The sequence below is a fragment of the Pelodiscus sinensis genome, chromosome 16, assembly GCF_052426305.1.
Source record: "Pelodiscus sinensis isolate ZL-2025 chromosome 16, ASM5242630v1, whole genome shotgun sequence".
Lineage (NCBI taxonomy): Eukaryota > Metazoa > Chordata > Testudines > Trionychidae > Pelodiscus > Pelodiscus sinensis.
In genome coordinates this window covers 16,680,447-16,703,841 of record NC_143067.1, presented here as the reverse complement: position 1 = coordinate 16,703,841, position 23,395 = coordinate 16,680,447, and the positions used below count along the sequence as shown (strand labels likewise).

The 23,395-nt window shown below is 42.2% G+C and overlaps 1 protein-coding gene across 2 annotated transcripts in view; it reads left to right on the top strand.

Moving 5' to 3' along the window:
* Nucleotides 1-23,395, top strand: part of ACSL6 (acyl-CoA synthetase long chain family member 6) — a 115,668-nt gene that overhangs the window by 44,718 nt on the left and 47,555 nt on the right. For both annotated transcript variants that reach the window (XM_006116076.5, XM_006116077.5), the window contains exons 2-6: nt 5,378-5,598; nt 13,925-14,039; nt 21,071-21,135; nt 21,819-21,920; nt 22,052-22,151. In XM_006116076.5, the coding sequence (XP_006116138.4) occupies nt 5,378-5,598; nt 13,925-14,039; nt 21,071-21,135; nt 21,819-21,920; nt 22,052-22,151 (603 nt within the window). The remainder of the gene's footprint in view (nt 1-5,377; nt 5,599-13,924; nt 14,040-21,070; nt 21,136-21,818; nt 21,921-22,051; nt 22,152-23,395) is intronic.

The following is a 23,395-nucleotide window of genomic DNA, read 5'->3' as shown; positions in this document are numbered from 1 at the left end:
TGGGAATGTACTATCTGCAAGAATAAACTGGTCAAATTCCTCTCCAGCCAAATACCTTTCCCCTGCCAAATTTTAATGAAAACACCACACTGTCTTGGAAGGTAAAGGACACTGGCTTTGAAACCTTCAAACTAACAGCAAACTTACAAAATCCAGTCATTTCACACACATTGCACCATGCTAACATGGAGCAAAGAGCCTAGTGCAACAGTTCAGTCTCCTTAGGACGTAGTTGGCTTTAGTTCAGCTGAGGTCATTGGAATATTTGGGTGAAATTTAATGACCTGTGATATACTGGTCAGACTAGATCATTTGATTGCCCCTTATGGCCTTAACCTGTGTTACTAAAATACTAAGCAATTATGCGTGCAATAATAATTCAGTTTCCTCAGTCATGGTTGAAAGTTGTCAGACTCTCTCTGGTTCTGTACAGCACGTCAGGAGTACTACCTGTCCTTTGGTGCATACGCTGCTGACCTGTGCTAGCAAAGGCTCCGCCCTTCACTTCCAAGTCAATATTTTCCATTATTGTAGGGAATATACCCTAAAATACCCAAAACAAAGGCTAGTGCCCCAGTATACTTAGGGACAATCTCAGGGCTGAAGTTTAATCTCATCTCTAATTCCTCCTGGAGATGTCCTTCAAGGAATGATTCCTGATACAGGCTCATACACAGGAATTTCTGTGAAGGCGCTTTTTTGTAAATGTGGACCACAAGGGTGTGAATGCTCCCCCATCTGGACTCCCAAGTAAGCATGGAAATCAGTCCCAGCCCTCCTCCAGCTGGTCAGAGCATGCTTACTTGGAGGACCATGGTGGAGTGCTTTTGCACCCTTCGCATGCACACACACCTTCGTGATACTAGGCACAAGCATTTTCTGCCTGGCAAACATTAAAAGCAATGCAATGAGGAAACTTAACCTCCTGCATTAGCTTTCAAAGCTCTCCTCCATTTCTCCATTCCTTTAACCTTTTTTCTAATTGGTTGTCCAGTCCTTGCTTGCATATATGGTTTATAACAGTGTTTGTCAACCTTTTTTTAATTTTTTTAAAGAGGTACTTTATTAAGTACCCCCAGTACCTACAGTTTTCAGGCACACGATTTTTTTTCTGCCATTGCAACACATTTGTTTAAACAACTTAATTGTAGCTGGGCAGGCAATGACATTTTTGGGTGTAAAAAGTACAGAAATAATAAAGTGCTATAAAACTTAAAACAAAAATTCAGTTTTCTCCAAATTTCAGTAGGGTTGACGTACTCCCCCCTTCCCCAGACTTCTCTCAAGAATCCCAGAGGGTACTCATACCACTGGCTGAGAAACACTGGTTTATAGCACCACTCAAACTTACTGGAAGAGTTGTTTCAAAATTATAGGGACAACAATTTAATCAGAAAGCAAGTCAAATCCCTTCTGAGTTACACTAGCACCAATTTGTAAACTCGGCTAAATAACCTTTATTAAGACTGATGGTTTAAGTAAACCTATATGTGCCATGCTACCTCTATTCCTTAACAATAACTTAGCAATGACACTCCTGCCTTTGTGGTCTGTTACTGAAAACCTGCCGATATACACGTTTATTTAAAAAAAAAAGGCCGAAGCGGTGGTGAAATCCTGCTTGAGATAAAGGGACAATCAACGCTTCAGGATGTAATCTTAGCCTACTGCTCCACTGTTATATCTCATACAGCATGTGCTGTGGTTTTGTCATATGGATCTAAATTGCCAGGACAATAGACACTGTTAAATGACAAGAACTCTGTAAAGTTGCCAGATGCAGGGGATATGTCCCTAAATAGGCAGATATTTCCAGACAGAAACATGGGGTGAATGAGACAGTGAAAGTAACTTAAAATTTCTTACAGTACTGTCCTTTTGCAACCCTGGACCCTGCTAGCTCTTTAAATAGCTCCCTGCTGGCTTTTGCCACAGCTCAGCCAGCTCTTGCTGGAGCACCTGCTTGCTTCCACCTCTGGAGAACATTAAATATTGTAGGAGAACCAAAATGGCAAAATCTGGGATCTGACACTAACATGGTTTTAGTATTTTTTTTTTTTTTTTTTATTAACTACTTCCAGGGATTATTTACAAACACTTTACCCATGGGAGGAGCTCTCCCTAAAAATCCATATGCTCGCTCCATTGTCCTCCTTCAAGTCAGCTCTGCTGTGATGCCTACAAAACACGATACAGTGATAACTGAAAAGACTGCTTATGTCATTAAATATAATTTTGTTTCATTGTCATCCTGCCTTCCCTACCCTCATCCTGCTTGGTTTGTTGTGTCTCAGGGTACGTCTAGACTACAGGCTTTTGTCGACAGAAGTTTTGTCAACAGATACTGTCGACAAAGCTTCTGTCGACAAAGAGCGTCTACACTACATTCAGTTCTGTCGACAAAGCAAGCTGCTTTGTCGACATGGTAGTGTAGACGCAAAGGACAGTTTACATGCAATAACACCTTCTGTCGACAGAACTCTGTCGACAGAAGGCGTTATGCCTCGTAAAATGAGGTTTACCAGTGTCGACAAAACTGCTGAGTTCTGTCGACGTTATGTCGACAGAACTCAGCGGTAGTGTAGATGCAGGTATAGTTTTGTCGACAAAAGTGGACTTTTGTCGACAAAACCCTGTAGTCAAGACACACCCTCTGGGTACATCTAGACTACAGGCTTCTGTCAACAAAGAGCATCTAGACTACATCCAGTTCTGTCGACAAAGCAAGCCGCTTTGTGGACATGACAGTGTAGACGCAAAGGACAGTGTAGGTGCAATAACGCCGTCTGTTAAGAACTCTGTCGACAAAATGTATTAAGAACTCTGTCGACAAAAGGCAAAGAATGAGGTTTACAGCCATCGACAAAACTGCTGAGTTCTGTTGACGTTGTGTCGACAGAACTCAGCAGCAGTGTAGACACAGGTATAGTTTTGTCAACAAAAGTCCAGTTTTGTCGACAAAACCCTGTAGTCTAGACACACCCTCATTGTACTCTATGGCTGCAAGCCTTTTTCTTTGGAATAGGGTGCAGTTATTTGTTATATGTATAGCTTTCAGCACGCATACTATTAAAATTACTTCCTAAAATCTGCTAAGTATGATCCTAGCACATATTCAGCATGAAGTAACAGAAAACTTGAGAGAGAATGAGCCTGACCTCGAATACATCATGTGCAGTGACTCCCAGGAAGAAACACACATGGTTTTGTTAATTTCAGTGCATACATTGTTTGTTAAATACTTGGGGGGAGGGGTGCAGCAGTTACAGAGACTGAGCAGGGGGCAGAGGGCATGAGAAAAAAAGATGCTTAGCTTCCTTTACCATAAAATGGTAAAAGTGTCTCAAGGCCCAGTTACTGGTGCATCCTTAAATTGTGCTCAGGCAGTTTAGAATGATACCATTAATCATTTAGACCATGCTGGAAGATTTTGTGTGCTCCAGCCCTCTCGCATACCAAAACCTTGGGCGGGGAGGAGCCCTGAGGACTTGGACTGGTTCCAGGCAAGCTGGGAAATGCATCTCGCCCCTGGGCCTTAGGTTCCCTATCCCTGATTTTAGATCTTCTCCCTCCCAACTAATTTACCCGAGGCATTTCCTCCCTCGTGGTTTCAAAGCTAAGGGGTTCCCTTGAGAGCTTGCTTATCTCAGTCAATATGAGGCAATTACTTAAAACACATGGGCTGCGTCTAGATTGGCATGATTTTCTGGAAATGCTTTTAACGGAAAAGTTTTCCGTTAAAAGCATTTTCGGAACAGAGCGTCTAGATTGGCACGGACACTTTTCCGCAAAAGCACTTTTTGCAGAAAAGCGTCCGTGCCAATCTAGACGCGCTTTTTTGCGGAAAACAAATCTGAGCTGTCTACACTGGCCCTTTTGCACAAAAGCTTTGCACAAAAGAGACTTTTGCCTGAACGGGACCAGAATAGTATTTCCGCAAGAAGCACTGATTTCTTACAGTAGGAAGTCAGTGCTTTTGCGGAAATTCAAGCGGCCAGTATAGACAGCTGGCAAGTTTTTCCGGAAAATCAGCCGCTTTTCCGGAAAAACTGGCCAGTCTAGACACAGCCATGCTGTGACTTCTTGTATGCTCAATATACAAACCAATCTCCCTCACATCAGTGCAGCCCTATCAACTGGAGTTACTCCTGCTGGTTGTCACCCTGTGGGAGAAGGATGTGGCCTGCATTGCTGGAGGTAAAAAAGCAGTTGAGAATGGGAGGGAGGATGTGCCCTTGTTGCTGATGATCCATAAAAGAAAAAAAAAATTGTCTACAAGGCAGTATGCAACTATGCAGTGGGTGGGGGGCAGAGAGGGTTGGAATCCCTGGGGTCAGACTCACCTGTGCGCTCTGCCGGGACCATGCATGGGACAGGCAGCATCCAAGGATCTGCGTGCGCCCAGGCCAGCCCTGCTTCCCGCTGGCCAGTTCCCCCACCCCCATGCTCTCCTCTTGGCCTGTTCCTCTCCCAGTCATCCTTGTTCCCCCCTCCCAGCCAGCCCTGCTTCCCGCTGGCCGGTTCTTCCCACCCCCCCCCCCCCCGACTCCCTCCCAGTCAGCCCTGCTTCCCGCTGGCCGTTCTCCCCCCTCCCCCGCCATCTCCCCTGGTCAGCTCTGCTCCCTTCCTGGCTGGTCCTCACCCCCATCTGAGATCAAGTGTGTCCGGTATCATTTTCTTTTTTAAATCATCTGGTACCCCTACCTCTGTGTCACACAAGGCCACAATAGGTCCATAGAAATACCTTGAGTTAGAAGTGGGAGGAAAAATTACAGGCCTCTTGAAAGATGCTGGATCACAAAGGAAAAAGCTGCAGTTTTAAATAGCTGCTGCTAAATTCTTATAGTAATTTAAAAAAAAAAAAACCTCTGCTGCTCAGTAATGACTGTGAAGTGTAAAATACTGAATGGCCTTCTTGCTGACGGAAGCAACACATCCTTTTGCAGCACACACACTGCCACTTGGAAGTTACCATGTGATTATCACCAGTACTAAGCATATTGGAAATGAAAAAATTCCATGCATGTTAAAGGCGTCTCTTCTAGCCGTCAGCTGTCTGCCATGCCTCAGTCTCGCTGCCTTTGGAAGTAGGCGTCCTATTTCAAGCAGAACCCGGGAGCTTTCAGCACACGTTTCAGACACAGAACATTCTAAATATACCCATTTCCTGTTGCCATGATGCTAATTATGCTTTTTGCTCTGTGCCATTCTTTGACAGCAGCTCTGTTTCTGCGTCAGCATAATGGCATAGTGTGTTTATAAAAGGTGAAGGGAGAACTGCCCGTCTTTGCCTTTGCTCTCTTAGGACAGCAGATGCTTTGGCCCATGTCTGTTAATCCTGTTGTATTAATTGACTATTTTCCTTTGCATCCTGTAGAATTTGCTCTTTCCATCTTTGAGAAGATGCAAGCACAGGAAATCCTGAGGAGCCTGCGGCTGCCTGAGTTCGATGACTTCAGTCAATTTTTCCGCAGCTTGCCAGCCACCACCTTAGTTGGCATTGGTGCCTTTGCTGCGGTGATTGCATACTGGTTCGCTAGCCGGCCAAAGGCACTGAAGCCACCATGTGACCTCCTGATGCAGTCAGAAGAAGTTGAGGTAAGGCTAGCATTATGTAGACCCTTCCAGGCATAAAAAATTAACCCTTAGGAATATGGAGGTTTGGCTAGATTCTATGGGCAGAGTCTCCACTGCTGGGTCCCTTTAAGTAGTAATTCACACCAGGCAGAGTGGCTGTAGAATGCTACTAAATCAGAAGGGTACCATTTTACCAGATCTGATGATGGAGAATGAGGAGGCGAAAGGCACAATTGCCCGATGATGATTCAGCAGCGATTGGAGCCCCAGTATGCTCTCGGTGGCACTGAGGGCTGATGGGGGAGTGGAATTTGCAGTGCACTCCAGGCAGTGCTGAGGGCTGCCCTTAGTTCTGTGTCTTCTGCCTAAAGTCCCACCTGTTCTGGGTATGTGGAGTCTGGCCCCAACTATCTTGCCTAGAAACCCGACAATTTTGTCAGTCCCCCGATTTTTTACACCCACTTCACATGGCTGCAAAGGCTCTTCAGAACCAGGCCTTTGCTATTTGTGTGTTATACTGTTCCATCCTGGACAACGGTTCACAGGCTGTTACACGACAGTTCACAGGCTGTTACACGACAGATTAATTTGACCCTCTTAATTTTTCAGCAGTTTAAAAGGCAGGAATAAACATCCAAGCCATGAATTTAATCCCTGCTTAATTCCTCCCAGTTTTAGCCTGCCTTGGCCATGAGGCACTCAAAAATTACGTACAAACCACTAAAAACCCAAGACTTAATGTTCCCACAGATGGTTGCTATCATCTCAGATAGCACTGTGTGCGTATGCTCACTCTGTAATGGTGGCTGCTGTAAACTCAGTGGTACAACAAAACATTATGCCTTAATCCAAACCTGAGGCTGAGTATTCATTCATCTTGATGCTTTTTAAAGAGCTTTGAGGTTTAAAGAAACTGCTCCAATGTTAAAGTGCAAGAGCTTCCAAGAATAACATCTCAAGTTGAATTCATGCTCAAAACCGAGGGAACGTCTAGACTGCAGAGCTTTTTCTGAAGGTATCCCGGAAAAGCTCTGTCGCATCCAAGGAATGCATCCGCTTTTCCAAAAAAAATATCAGAAAAGCAGATGCATTTTGTCAGCATCCCTCTTAAAACCTCACTTTATGAAGAAGGGATATTCCAAAAGAGGGTTTTTTTTTTTTTTTTTTAAATTTGGCCCCGTGTAGACAGGCCAAATTTCGGAAAATCGTCTTTCAGAAGAAAATCGGAAAGAGACATGATTTATATTTTTCTGATTTATCTTTGTAGTCTAGACATAGCCTGAGACACAAGGTAAGAATCTAAAGGTTAGCGACACACTTATCCTTCTAGCAGGTTCCCCCTTTAAAAGAACGTTTACTGTCCTTAATTATTAAAAAATAGGCAAAAGTTTATATTTCCACATGGAAGCAATTCTCTTCTGATTAAAACAAGGACTCTGAGGGGGTGAGGGAGAGCAGAGCTCTTTCCAACCATAGTTTTGATTCATTGCATAACCTTGGACAAGTCACTTACTTACCTGCTGTCTGATTCATTTTAAACCGATATAATGAATAACATCTGCCGGGGTGAAAATAATTTAAATTCTTATGGGTACTGTCCTGTTGCAACCTGGGTCCTTGCCAGCTCTTTGAACAGCTGCCTGCTGGCTTTTGCCACAGCTCAGCCAGTTCTTGTCAGAGATGTGCACCAGGGCACATCCTCCTACTATCACCTGCCTAAGTTATTGAGGCATTGTGAAAATAATTAGTATTTGGAAAGTACACTGCAAAAAGCAGGTTATAGTTGTTATGACATTGACATGGCAAACTAATAATATTCCTATGAGCAGGGGTGGCGTGTGACTATAGGCCGACTTGGCTGTCGCCTAGAGCGCCACCTTCAATGGGGCACCCGGGGTGCCCGATGATGACGTCACCCCATTGACAGTCGTGGAGGCGGGGGCTCCGATCGTGCATTCCGCCTGGGGCAGCAGCTGCTGCAGCCCACCTGGGGCCACTCCTGCCTATGAGATTTCCTATTTAAAATCTCAACTATCCTACATTTGTGTATTATATGTACTCACTGATGGAAAGAGGCAGAAATTGGATGCTGTAAAGATTAACCCAGGGTTATCCACTAGTAATCCATTGAGGACACTGCATTGAGCTGATTTGCATCGCCTGCATCCTTGTGGGCATTATTAGGAATCTGAGTCATGTGGAAGCTTTAATCACTGACACAGCAACTTCTTAGGCAACCACACAGGAAAGCTAGAAAAATCAGAAAAGTAAGGTGAAGTACCCCACCACACAAAAAAAGTCCAAAATTTCTGCTGAAGACACTGGGAACTGTATTATTTAATGGGAAAACCATCTTCTCTTCCCAAGAGCTTGGCCTGTCTGTGGACTAAGGATGTTAAGGATTAGTCGACTATTCGATAAGCAAATGCTTATTGGATAGCTGAGTTGACTAGTTGATTTCCTCTCCCCTTGCTGCCTCTATCAGAGGCGGGAAACAGGGTACTTCAAAGCAGCAGTGCCACAAAGAGCCCGTACTTTGATGTTTCAAAGGGGCAGCACTGAACGGAGGCCAGGTCAGCTCTGTGCGACACTGCTTTGAAATGCTAAGGTGGCGTATCAAAGGGGCAGTGCTGCACAGCTGAGCCCGGGATCAGCTGTGTGGCACTGCCCCTTTAAAACACCACCACGGCATTTGTGTGGAGCCTAGGGTCAGCTGGGGACTCGCCAGCTGATCCCGGGTTCCAGCACAGCACACGGATCCCAGGGTCAGCTGAGGACTCCCCAGCTGATTCCAGGTTCTGGGGAAATGCCATATAGAGCCTGGGATCAGCTGGGGAGTCCCCAGCTGACCCAGGCTCTGCATGGCATTTCAAAGTGGCAGCGCAGCATAGAGCCCAGCATCCATGAGGGCGCTTCCACTTTGCAATGCACAAGAGCCCCCGCTGGGGACTCTTGTACATTTCAAAGATGGCACCCGTGTGCAGCCGGGAGTCTGAAGGACTTCCCACTGGCCCCAGACTGCATGCAGAGTTCCACATTCCTCCTTTGAAATGTACAAGAGTCCTAGCAAGGGTTCTTGTACATTTCAAAGGAGGAATGCAGAAGTGCCATCGACTACTCAACTAGTCAATTACTCAATATTTAACATCCTTACTGTGGACCTGAGATGATATTTCTTTGTGTAGCTGAATCAGGATAGTAAACTTCCTTAGAGTAACAGAAACATGAGCCATAGTAAGGCCTAGTGCCAGCTTACATTGTAGCCATGTCAAAGGTTCCACCAATTCCAGTGGAGCCCAAACCCACAAGGTGCCCTGTGTCTATGGCTCTCTGAAGGAGGGAATGAAATAGATCCACATAGTAGCATGCACATTCACTATCCCCACAGTGGTCTTTAGCTACCTCTGCCTGAATATTCAGGCAACTCCCATTGCTCCTAACCCTGCTGTGTCTATTGACCTCAGATTTGGTGACCCTCAGATTTGGTGGGCATAATGTCTCTCTTTTTCAAAAAGGGGTTCAATATTGCACTTAGAGAGGAGAGATCACTTCTATCTTTGAATGGCAAATGTCAGTGCCACTCTTTTTTTTTTTTTAACCTTTCCTAATGCAGAACAGAGCTATCATAATAATCGTGGAGTTTAATGCAGTTTTTACAATACAAGTTGCACCTCCACAATCCGGGGTTCTCTGGTCCAGCAACATACGTGGTCCAGCATGACCGCTGATGTTTCAGGATCAGGTAGTCCTGGCATGCTGCAGGGAGGATGGGGACCCGGGAGCTGATGTGTGGCTTGGGGAGGCTGGGGCTTAGGGTGGCTCCAGGAGAGGCTGGGTGTTGGCACATGGGTTAGCCAGGAAGCCTGGTAGAGATGGGGGGGAGGGGAAGGAGAACTCCCCTGGTCCAGAAAAATCCCTCATCTAGGACCAGTCAGGGTCCTGTATTATCAATATGCTTCAGGCTCTCTAGTTACGAATTCTTTGCTATAAGCAAGGGTCCTTTTTTGCTTTTCTATCCTTTAAAAGTAACATGAGCTCTCAGAATTCTTTTTCCCTATGCCAGGTTTATAGCAATGCTTCTTCAAAAGTCTTTGGGAAATATAAACTACCTCCCAGAAAACCATGCAGTGTCATATATGTTTGTCAGAGTTGTCCCAATATTGTTCAGAAAGCCGTCTTTACACAGCAAGTCAGACTATATGATCTGGTGGTCACTTCTGGCTTTAGATAATGATGCTGTTACATGAATTTTAAAGTCCATTATCCAAATTCTTCTGTGACTTTAAACTCCTCTGACTGGCGTCATAGGAAGGTGATGGTTCTACAAGAGCTATTAATTTTTACTGCACTCGTTCAAACAATCAAGGAAACAGAAGCAGAGGTGGCCAGTGACAGGAAACTGAGGTGCCTTTTTCTTGTCTGAGGGTAGCATTTGAATGGGGCTATTTATTTTGAACTTTGGGGATCAAATTCAGTTTCGGGGATAACTGGAGCCCCTCCATTTGGAGTCAGTGAGAGCTCTGTGTTCGTATGCCAGGGCTGACCTTGACAGACATGTCCAAACTCAGGTAAATACAAATTTAGTACTTTCATTAAACAAGTTTTAGTGGGATTCCTTACTGTTTTACCTCTTCTAACAGTATTTTAAGGCGTCTGTTATTTATTAGCTATGAATAGGTGACAGGCAAAAACTTCTGATTTTAAATTAACACCATGATTTTAAATTAAGCTTTGAAGGCTTTCAGGACATTCATTTTGAAAATGCAGCATTCTTAAAGGTGAGCAAAGCTGCTTAAGACCATCCAAAATGATGATACTTTTGTATAATATAACTGCAAAATGGCAAATGTAGTTTTAAACAAACTTTGTTTAAAGCAAAGAGAGACAGGGAGCAAATTTCTATTTCATATAATGTAAAATCTCGGAATTTCTCGGGGAGGGGTGGGAGAGCAAGGGAGATTCAATGCAATTTGAGGGGCTTTGTTTTCTAGTCTGTTCTTTCTATAGCTGCCTGAAATACTTCCATTAACATAGAATCATAGAATACTAGGACTGGAAGGGACCTCGAGAGGTCATCGAATCCAGTCCCCTGCCCTCAAGGCAGGACCAAATACTGTCTAGACCATCCCTGATAGACATTTATCTAACCTACTCTTAAATATCTGCAGAGATGGAGATTCCACAACCTCCCTGGGCAATTTATTCCAGTGTTTGACAACCCTGGCAGTTAGGAACTTTTTCCTAATGTCCAACCTAAACCTCCCTTGTTGCAGTTTAAGCCCATTGCTTCTTGTTCTACCCTCAGAGGCCAAGATGAACCAGTTTTCTCCCTCCTCCTTATAACACCCTTTTAGATACCTGAAAACTGTTATTGTGTCCCCCCTCAATCTTCTCTTTTCTAAACTAAACAAACTCAATTCTTTTACCTTTCCTTCATAGGTCATGTTTTCTAGACCTTTAATCATTCTTGTTGCTCTTCTCTGGACCCTCTCCAATTTCTCCACATCCTTCTTGAAATGCGATGCTCAGAACTGGACACAGTACTCCAACTGAGGCCTAACCAGCGCAGAGTAGAGCGGAAGAATGACTTCTCGTGTCTTGCTCACAACACACCTGTTAATGCATCCCAGAATCATGTTTGCTTTTTTTTAGTAGCCCCATCCAAGCTGTATTTGCCTAGTTTATTTATAAGAATATCATGCAAGACCGTATCAAATGCCTTACTAAAGTCTAGGTATTCCACATCCACCGCTTCTCCCTTATCCACAAGATTCATTATCCTATCAAAGAAAGATTGGTTTGACATGATTTGTTCTTTATAAATCCATGCTGGCTGTTCCCTGTCACCTTGCCACCTTCCAAGTGTTTACAGATGATTTCCTTAATTACTTGCTCCATTATCTTCCCTGGCACAGAAGTTAAACTAACTGCTCTGGGTTGTTCTTATTTCCCTTTTTATAGATGGGCACTATATTTGCCCTTTTCCAGTCTTCTGGAATCTCTCCCATGATTTTTCCAAAGATGATAGCTAGAAGCTCAGATACCCCCTCTATCTTCTCCTTGGCTGTGTCCAGACTGCATCCCTTTTCCGTAAAAGGGATGCAGATTAGACATATCACAATTGCCGGAAAAAAGCGCCAGTCTAGACGCGGATCTTTCGGAAAATAAAACCTTTTCCGAAAGATCCCTTATCCCTCATTTTTTCCGGCAAAGCTCCGAGCCGGAAAAATGCGGCAGCCATTTTTATGCTAATGAAGCAGGGGAGATTTAAATCCCCGCTTCATTTGCAATTGTGATATGTCTAATCTGCATCCCTTTTATGGACAAGGGATGCAGTCTAGACACAGCCAAGGAGAAGATAGAGGGGGTAAGGGATCTTTCAGAAAAGGTTTTATTTTCCGAAAGATCCGCGTCTAGACTGGCGCTTTTTTCCAGCAAAGCTCGGAGCAGGAAAAAAGCAGCAGCCATTTTTATGCTAATGAAGCGGGGGAGATTTAAATCCCCGCTTCATTTTTAATTGAGATATATCTAATCTGCATCCCTTTTACGGAAAAGGGATGCAGTCTAGACACAGCCCTTGAGTATTATAGGATGCATTTCATCAGGCCCTGGTGACTTGCAGGCATCTAACTTTTTTAGGTGATTTTTAACTTGTTCTTTTTTTATTTTATCTTCTAAACCTACCCCCTTCCCACTAGCATTCCCTATGTTAGGCATTCCTTCAGACTTCTCGGTGAAGACCAAAACAAAGAAGTCATTAAGCATCTCTGCCATTTCCAAGTTTCCTGTTACAGTTTCTCCCTCCTCACTGACCAGTGGGCCTACCCTGTCCTTGGTCTTCCTCTTGCTTCTAATGTATTTATTAAAAGTCGTCTTGTTTCCCTTCATTCTCGTAGCTAGTTTGAGCTCATTTTGTGCCTTTGCCTTTCTAATCTTGCAGCTGCATTCCTGTGTTGTTTGCCTATATTCATCCATTGTAATTTGTCCTACTTTCCATTTTTTTATATGACTCCTTTTTTATTTTTAGATCATGCAAGATCTCATGGTTAAGCCAAGGCGGTGTTTTGCCATATTTTCTATCTTTTCGACGCAGCAGAATAGCTTCCTTTTGGGCCCTTAATAATGGCCCTTTGAAAAACTGCCAACTCTCCTCAGTTGTTTTTCCCCTCAGTCTTGATTCCCATGGGACCTTACTTATAAGGGCTATTTAGGGGCTATTTAAATTATTTTTTGATCCTAGAAACATTGGCCTCTAATTTTAGTCTGTGAATAAAAGGTATAACTGCTCCAAAAAGTTGAAAATGGAAATAAGAACGTAAAGATTCTTGTTCCATGAACTAGGAGAAAGTAAAGAAGCTATAGAATCATTTATAGCATTGGGCCACATCTATACGTACCGTGCTGGAGATCTGTTTTCCAGTGTTCTATTTAGCAGGTCTAGTTAAGACTCGCTAAATTGAATGCTGAGGAGAGTCCTGTTGGCACTGGTACTCCTTGCAGTTGTAAGGAGTTAGGGAAGCCAGGAGAAGCAAATGCTCCTGTCAGCCTTCCTCTGTGAATAGAGTGCCAACGTCCGCTTAAGGTAAGCCTTTTCCAGGTATGTATTTAACATTGCTGGAGTTGCGTATTTTAACTCAACCTTCCAGATTTAGTGTAGACCTGATCTTAGAGGGAAGGAATGGGCTAAATCCTGGGATGTGGCTGCTGAGCAAAATCAGTGGTGAAGCTGGTACAAGTGCATTGGTATCTATGGGCAAACACAAAAGCCCAGTATTCTCACTAATCAGTAACCTGGAGGCTCAGTTATTGTTTGCCTTTGTTTCTACTTTGAGAAATGCATTTGGGAGTGAAGAATAAATGTGCTTACAAAGTGAATCACATAGGGTGTGTTTTGTAATTCATTTTACAAAGCCCTTATGGCTTTGTTTTGCTTTTTTATTTTTACAGCAACGGAACTGTGGGGATTTTTGTGGTGAGTTAAGGAAAAAATCACAACAAACCTGCATATTTAAACCACACAGTTTTAGCCAAAAGCAAATATTTATGGCAAGGCTAACATAGGAATATTATTTGAAATGTTCGTCCACAAAAATATTAACGTACCTGTAACATTCAAGCTACTGTGTCACACTAGTTACAAGCTAATGACAGATTAATTAAGTTCTACCCACCTTTAGGTTTATGATATCTAAATTGCCTGATGGTGCATTTTATGGTCAGGATGTCATGACCTACATTATGGGACCAGATTCCAAAGATGGTTGTTTTGGGTTTGTTTGGGTATTTTGCCTCTCTCTTTTTCAGAAGGTTCTGATCTGATAACTGTATGTCGGATTGGTTTCCATAGGGCTGGGAAGGAGCTCGGCGGTCCATGATAAGTGACAGCCCAGAATTATTAACTCAGTACTATGATGATGCAAGGACAATGTATGAAGTATTTAGAAGGGGATTTAACATATCTGGTAAGTTATGATGATGGGTAAAGATCATTGACTTGTCTAAAACCCTACTGGCCTTCAATGCTACTATCCCAGCCCTGGTCAAAGGGTAAAATTGGGTCTCCTGTCTTTGGAGGAAATGGCTACATGGTACTGGAATTTAATCTTGCTTGCAGTGAAGTCAATGAGAACTTTGCTGTTGACTAAGACTGGGCCTTTCTGATTAGTGAAGTAATTGGCCAAAAAATAGGTCCACTGTTTTGTTTTTATCAGAATAATCAGCTTCTCAATGACAGAAACCAGCATACAATCACGAAAGCCCTTCACAGGCTACAGCAAGCATGGAAGCCATGGTATTTTTTCTGAAGTGGGGAGTGTGGGTGAATCTCCAAAAATGGCAAAATGACTAACCCTAAATCCGTTTGGCTCTCAAACATTTAAATCACTTTGGCGATCTAGAAGATATTTTATCCTGCGGCCATCATTTAATCTTAGGCACCTAAATGCATATTTAAGTACCTGAGCATGTGCAGCTCCTCTGGCAGTGCAGCTCCTCTGGCAATGTCTGGAGTTCCACATGCAGCATGCTTGAAAAATTATACCTGCTTGGGAAATGACTGAAATTTTTCAGCTGCATAGCTTAACAAGTGAACTACACTCCTTCCACAGTTGATCTTTCTCAGTGGATCCACATCTGACACATTGTATTGTAAAAAGTGTTGTTTTTATTGTCTAGGGATAAACCAGTGGCTAAAGCTTAGAGGGAACAGAAAGAAGAAACAATGCATCTATCCTACAGGAATTAAACTAAAGGGAGCAAGCAATAAATTGCTCTCTGGCCTCAGTTGATACTAATTTTGTAGTTTGAAATGTCCTCGAGGGCATCATGTTAGTGTTACTAAAAATTACAGTTGATACAAATCCTGCCAACTGCTGGGTTAGATGGGTAGAATTATTAAGCATTTGTTGTCTGCATTCATTTATATGAACTGTGATGTTCTTTTTGGTAGGGCAGGACTGGTCCAGTGAATAGGGCACAAAGAGTAAGGGAGGGTCTGAATAGTTCCAAGACTCCTTAAGGGATGTCTTTGTCATCCTCTTAAGTCACAGCTTTTCCTGTCAAAACCTTGCAAAGACACAAAAGGAGCAATGAGGAGGAAAGAACCTGAAAAGGTTTTGACCTTTTATTAGGCCAGGCCTACACTTATAGGGAACAACAAATGAAGATTTGCAACTCCAACTACGCTAATTACGTAGCTGGAGCCAATGTACCTTGTTTCATGTTTCCCTGCCATTCCCACAGTGGGAGGTCAATGGGAGTAAATACTTCCATCAGCTTCCCTTACTCCTTGCATAAGCTGGAGTGCCAGCAGGGCACCCTCTGAGTTCAATTTAGTGAATTTTAACTAGACTCGCTTAAATCAACTCCGGAAATTCGCTGCTGCTGCAATCGATCTTCTATTAAGTGTAGACATGACCTTAAAGAAGAATTTGGAAAGACAGGTCCAGATTAGGGATGTTAAATTTTGATTAATCAACTAATCGATTAGTCAATAAGGGGGGCGCTTGCTCCCCAATGGCTCTTATACATTTCAAAGGAAGAGACGCAACAGCAGGGATGCCTCTGCCTCCCACAGAGACAGTGCAGGGGGGACCCAGCTTTTGAGCCAGCTCCCCACAGCATGGGCTCCTGGTCCCCTTCTCCCCCTGTCTCTCTCTGATAGAGGCAGCCAGGGGGAGGAGCAACAAGTTGAGTGACTACTTGACTATCTGATAAGCTTTATGGTTTTCAGATAGTGATAGAAATGTAGCCGTGTTAGTCTGGTGTAGCTGAACCAAAATACAGGACTAACAAGATGGTTTATTAGATGAGCTTTCGTGGGCCAGACCCACTTCCTCAGATCAAATAGTGGAAGAAAATAGTCGCAACCATATATACCAAAGGATACAATTAAAAAAAAAAATGAACACATATGAAAAGGACAAATCACATTTCAGAACAGAAGCGGGATGCGGAGGCGGGGGGGAAGGAAGGTAAATGTCTGTGAGTTAATGATATTAGAGGTGGGGAAAGGTAGATGTCTGTGAGCTAATTCTGTTCTGAAATGTGATTTGTCCTTTTCATATGTGTTTCTTTTTTTTTTTAATTGTATCCTTTGGTATATATGGTTGTGACTATTTTCTTCCACTATTTGATCTGAGGAAGTGGGTCTGGCCCACGAAAGCTCATCATCTAATAAACCATCTTGTTAGTCTTTAAAGTGCTACATAGTCCTGTATTTTGTTTCAGCTTTTCAGATAGTCGCCTAATTGCTTATATCCCTAGTCCTGATAAGGTGGGTTTTGAGTCCGATAGGTCTGAAACTGGAAGCTGTGAATTCCAGAGTCCATATCCCAGCTCTAACATGGATCACATGAGGCCTGAATTCTTAAATTCTGTTTCTCAGTTTCCCCTTCTGGATATAATACACTGGTCTTGAACTCTGCCGAAGTGTTAACACTGCTTTGTTTTGTTTTTTGTTTTTGTTTTGTTTTGTTTTTTAAACTGCACCTGAAGTTTAAGGCAAAAAAAATGTAAATACATGAATAACTTTTAAAGTGATAAGATGAGGAGGAGAAGAAGACCAGGAACAGGAGTGTGAGAGAGGGAGTTGTAGAGGATGTCATGTATGAACTATGTGAAAGGAATGCATGTAAGTGCGCCAGTTTTAGTCAGAATCCTGTGAACTGCATGATGGAATTTGCCTCAGAAAATCTCCGCTCTGGTCTATGATAAGGAGTTATTTCGAAATAATTCCCCTTATTTAAAAATAACAAGCAGAGCATCCACAGTACCAACCTCATAAGGGGTGGTTATTTTCAAATAATAACTCCTGCTTTCCACGGGGAATAATGCTAATTTGAAATAGTTATTTCAAAATAGTGGTGATGTGGATGTTTCACTGCTGCTATTTCAAAATAACCACTCCACAGTCATTCAAAGTTATTACTCCCCAGTGCTTCCTGAGGCTCTAAGTTGAGATTCGGTGCCCACTTTAGGAGAGCCTGCCTTACACTAATTTTGAGGCTTCCCTGTAATGTGCACATGCTATTTCAAAATAGTTATTTTGGCAGTTGTTATTTTGAAGTAAATTATTTTGAAATAATTTCCTAGTGTAGACATGCCCTCATATGGCAAAATTGTGCCTTGAAATCTCAGAACTAACTCAATAGTATCCTTCCAAGTATAAATCAGCATAGCGATGCTTGCCTAAGTCTGCAGACAGCCTGAAACAATAGCTTGGCGAGGTATGTGTGATCTTGCTCTTATATGTGAGATGTTAACTTTGAAACCTAATCATGATAGATTAAATGGCAATACTGGTAATTAATCATTTAGCAGGAATATACAGTAAATGAGTCCCGCAATCCTTAATTGCCTCCCACAGCTTCTGAGATGTTAAATCCTGCACAACTTTTTCAATACAATATTTTGTATTTAATTGAAAATTTAAATGGACAGGCACGGTAAATTGAATTACGTTCAGTATAAAATTAAATGACACCTGAAACATACTCTATTAAATGCAATTTAGCCTTCATATGTCACATGTATTGGAAGTTTTCTGAGCATTTCCACTCTGGTACCTGACGTGTGTCATTATTTATTATTATTTGTATTTCTGTAGCCCCTAGGAGCCCAACTTTGGACCAGGACCCCATAGGCTACCAAAATAGAGAACTCTATAATAATGGGGGATTTTAATTACCCCCATATTGACTGGATGCATGTCACCTCAGGAAGAGAAGCGGAGATAAAATTTCTCAATGGCTTAAATGACTGCTTCTTGGAGCAGCTGGTGCAGGAACCCACAAGGGGAGAGGCAATTCTCGATTTAGTCCTGAGTGGAGTGCAGGATCAGGTCCAGGAAATAACCATTACAGGACCGCTTGGGAATAGTGACCATAATATAATAACATTTAACATCCCTGTGGTGGGAAGAACACCACAGCAGTCCAGAACCCCGGCATTTAATTTCAAAAAGGGGAATTACACAAAAATGAGGAGGTTAGTTAAACAGAAATTAAAAGGCACAGTGACTAGAGCCAAATCACTGAAAGCTGCATGGAAACTTTTTATAGACACCATAATAGAGGCCCAACTTAAATGTATACCCCAAATTAAAAAACATAGCAAGAGACCTAAAACAGTGTCACCGTGGCTTAACCACCATGTAAAAGAAGCAGTGAGGGACAAAAAGGTATCTTTTAAGAATTAGAAGTCCAATCCTAGTGAGATAAATAGAAAGGAACATAAACACTGTCAAATTACGTGTAAAAATGTAATAAGAAAAGCAAAAAAAAGATTTTGAGGAACAGCTAGCCAAAAACTCAAAGAAATAACAAAATGTTTCTTAAGTACATTAGAAGCAGGAAGCCTGCTAAAAAATCTGTGGGTCCCCTATATGATCGAGCTATAAAAGTAGCAATCAAGGACGATAAAGCCATTGCAGAGAAACTAACTGATTTCTCTGCTTCAGTCTTCACGGCTGAGGATGTTGGGGAGATTCCCGAATCTGCACCGTCCTTTGTGGGTGATGAATCTGAGGAACTGTCCTGGATTGAAGTGTCATTAGAGGAGGTTTTGGAACAAATAGAAAAACTTAATGTTAACAAATCTCCGGGACCGGATGGCATTCTTCCAAGGGTTCTAAAAGAACTCAAATGGGAAATTGCTGAACTATTATCTGTGGTTTGTAACCTATCCTTTAAATCGGCTTCCGTACCTAATGACTGGAAGGTAGCCAACGTGACACCAATATTTAAAAAGGGCTCTGGAGGCGATCCTGGCAATTACAGACCAGTAAGACTAACTTCAGTACTGGGCAAATTAGTCGAAACAATAGTAAAGAATAAAATTGTGAAGCATGTAGAAGAACATAATTTGTTGGATGAAAGTCAACATGATTTCTGTAAAGGGAACTCATGTCTTACTAATCTATTCGAGTTCTTTGAAGGGGTTAACAAGCATGTGGATAAGGGGGATCCAGTAGATATAGTATACTTGGATTTTCAGAAAGCCTTTTATAAGGTCCCTCACCAAAGGCTCTTGTGTAAATTACATGGCCATGGGATAAGAGGGAAGGTCCTTTCTTGGATTGAGAACTGGTTAAAAGACAGGAAACAAAGGGTAGGAATAAATGGTAAATTTTCAGATTGGAGACGGGTACCTAGTGGTGTACCCCAAGGGTCAGTCCTGGGACCAATCCTGTTCAACTTTATTCATAAATGATCTGGAGAAAGGGGTAAGCAGTGAGGTGGTAAAGTTTGCGGATGATACCAAACTGTTTAGGATAGTCAAGACACAAGCAGACTGTGAGGGACTCCAAGAAGATCTCACCAAACTCAGTGATTGGGCAGCAAAATGGCAAATGAAATTTAATGTGGATAATTGTAAAGTAATGCACATTGGGAAAAATAACCCCAACTATATGTACAGTATGATGGGGGCTAATTTGGCTACGACAAATCAGGAAAGGGATCTTGAAGTTATCGTGGACAGTTCTCTGAAAACTTCCACGCAGTGTGCAGCAGCGGTCCAAAAGGCAAATAGGATGCTAGGAATTATTAGGAAAGGGATAGACAATAAGACACAAAATATCTTACTGCCCCTGTATTAAAACTATGGTATGCCCACATCTTGATTACTGTGTACAGATGTGGTCTCCTCACCTCAAAAAAGATATTTTGGCCTTAGAAAGGGTTCAGAAAAGGGCAACTAAAATGATTAGGGGTTTGGAACGGGTCCCATATGAAGAGAGGTTAAAGCAACTGGGAGTTTTCAGTTTAGAGAAGAGGAGACTGAGGGGGGATATGATAGAGGTATATAAAATCATGAGTGGTGTGGAGAGGGCCGATAAAGAAAAGTTATTTATTAGTTCCCATAATAGAAGAACTAGAGGACACCAAATGAAATTAATGGGGAGCAGGTTTAAAACTAATAAAAGAAAGTCCTTCTTCACACAGCGAGTAGTCAACCTGTGGAACTCCTTGCCAGAGGAGGCTGTGAAGGCTAGGACTATAACAGAGTTTAAAGAGAAGCTAGATAATTTCATGGAGGTTAGGTCCATAAAAGGCTATTAGCCATGGGAAAAAATGGTGTCTTTGGCCTCTGTTTGTCAGAGGCTGGAGAGGGATGGCAGGTGACAAATCATTTGATCATTGTCTTCAGTCCACCCTTTCTGGGGCACCTGGTGCTGGCCACTGTCGGTAGACAGGATACTGGGCTAGATGGACCTTTGGTCTGACCCAGTACGGCTGTTCTTATGTTCTTAGTGCTAAGCGCTGTGCAAACATAGAACAAAAAGGCCTGCCCCAAAGAGGTCACAATTGGAGTATGTAGGCTCCTGGGCCCAGAACTCATGGGGGCCCTGCTGTGATTCTTTTGGACTTGAAAACACACGTGAGCTTTGTTCTGAAATGGTTAGTGTTTGAATGCCAGAACCCTCAACAGAATAACTGCTGTGTATGATACAGTGTGCTACTCTGGGGATGAGACCTATGTGAGTATCTAAGCAGATATGGAGATTCTAGGTGGTGGAAGTATAGGAAGAAAGGCAATTTAACACTTTGAGTGTTGCTCTCCTCTTTTTCTCCCATACTTTTCCTCCAGAGAGGTGCATTTTCATTAGGAAGAGTTTTGACTTCCTGAGGCTTCATTGAAAGGGCAGCAACCCAGCCAGTGGGAGGTGACATTTAGGATGAAAGACACAATGTCTTAGGGAAAAGTTGGTTTAACTGGGCAGTGGATCTATTAAAAGCTATCCCCATCTTTGCTATTTTGAATGAAGGCTCAAAATGGTCCATAATCCAGTGCCCAATTACACAGGGCAGTCTTCCTTTTTAATGTGGTAGCACTCTGTGTGAACTCTGCCTCAGAGAAACATGCATTGACCTTGATCATAACAAGGGTTGTATTTTAGAGGAACCTCCTCAGGTGCTCAGGATGCTATACACTCACTAGACCTTCGTCCTAAGACCCCCCCATAACTTTGTAATCTGTTTATTTTGTTTAGAGAATGATCCTTGTCTAGGATTCAGAAAGCCCAAGCAGCCTTACAAATGGTTGTCGTATAAAGAGGTGAGGTTACCCTGAATCTTTCTTTCATCAATATTTCTTCTCCTTTCTATCTAAACGTAGCTGCTTTTAAAAGAACCCTACTAGTGCTGTGCTGGGAGGGCTGTGAATAGATTATCTTACCACTTTCAAGTGTGTGTGTTTGTGTGTGTGTGTGTGTGTGTGTGTGTTTGTTTAATTTGAGCCAGGATCTTCCCAGATGCTGCACGCCTTCTGGTGGCTATTATAACCTCTCTTCACATCATGTTGGCACTTTGCAGGGTTGGGGGTTGAGTGTACACTACCAGTAGGATTGATTTACATGGCATCTCTCTCAAACCAAAGCTATGGAGAATTACAAACCCTGAGTTGAACCCTGATGGCTTTGCCCATGGAAATAGTTTTGCTGACTTCAGTGGGCACGCTCATGGAAGGTGCACAGATTTGATGTGATGTGATTACTTTGCCTCACTCCCCACTGAAAATCAGCCACTTCTGGGTGGAGTAGGCAGGTAATGTGCTCAAAGTAGTACACATGCCGCAACAAATAAAACTATTGAATGGCTAGAGGGTTTCAGGGGGTAGGTGTATTTGTCCGTAACTGTAACAACCATGAAGAGTCTTCTGGCACCTTAAAATAGGGTTGTGAAAGGTTAACCAGCAAGCATCACCTTTAAAGCCCCATTCACTTTTTTCCCCTTTTATAGGTTGCTGAAAGAGCAGAAGCTTTAGGATCGGGGTTAATCCAACAGGGATGTAAACCATCAGCAAGTCAGTTCATTGGGGTCTTTGCACAAAACCGTCCAGAGGTGAGATGTTGTTGTAACCTCTTGCAGAATGAACATTATTAAGTTTTGATCTCACTTTAAATTTTAATCTCATTAGGTGTTTTAATCACTCCCTTTCCTTACTCCTTTTCTCTTGTAACATCTCCTTCCAGTGGTTCATTTCTGAGCTGGCTTGTTATACCTATTCCATGGTGGTGGTCCCCCTCTATGACACATTAGGCCACGGAGCTATTCGTTACATTATCAACAAAGGTAAAACCAGACATGCATAAATACTATTAAGTGTACGGTTTTCGAAAGTCATTCTTTTAATGCAGAATGACGGACTTCTCTTCTGCTTTCCTACATGCAGATGCTTTGGCACAGTAAATCATTTTGGCTGGATTATATAGTGTATCTTTATGTATCATGGCAGAATGGCTTTAGTATTCTGAAATGATCTGTAATGGATAAGCTTTATACATTTCCAGCCACGCATTGTCTTGCAACTTGTTCTATTGCTGAACTGAGTGTAGTGTTTAAGTGTCCTGAATCTGTGATACATTTTCCCCTGCAACAACATTAGCCCATTTCTGCATATTTTGTTTTAATGACAAATGCTAACAGTGATCTATCATATGCTAACCTTACTTTATGCATGTATTTTACTTTGAACATTATTTGAAACTTAACATTGCACCCGTCTTACTGATTTCCTGGCTGGCAGGGTAAAGTCTATTCTGTAATAAACTTCCCATAAAAATTAGTCTCTCCTTACAAATAGAATTTTAAGGTTTTAGAGTCCCATTCCTGCAAAGCACTTAAAAGCACATGCTTAACTTTGAGCATTTGAGCCAATGGGGACAACTCACAAGTGTAAAGTTAAGCCCTTTCTTCAAAATTTGCAAGATCAGGGCTTAGGAGTTTATGAGCAAAATATTAAGATTTTATCTTGTGACCAAAAGCTGAACACAAGTTGTACAATTGTTTTGCAGGACTTGTCAGAGCTGTACTAAATCAAAAGCAGAACAGATTTTTAGTTGTATCTAACTTTATTTCCTATCTGAAAGAGAATTATGGACACATTGCTTTCTCATAAGGGAGTTTGTATAAAAATCATTTTCTTTAAGACTTCTGGAGACTTGTTTGATTTATATTTTTAAAGAATGAGCCAGCTGGTGCAAACTGTCAATTTACAATTAATGGCTGATACAAATTGAGGATTAAAAGTTTTAGTCTGTAACTGTTACCGGAAAAACATAGTCTTGCAGCATCTTAAAGACGAACAAAAAATATAGATGGTATCATGAGTTTCCATCTGAAGAAGTGGGTTGTGCACACGAAAGCTCATGATACTATCTACATTTTTTGTTAGTCTCTAAGATGCTGAAAGATTATTTGTGTTTCCAAGTTGAGGATGTATTTATTACTTTTTAAAAAAAAAAAAGTCCTTTCTCTTTTTATGGCCTTTCTTTCCACTGAGTCATATATGTTGCACAGATGGCTGATTCCTACGG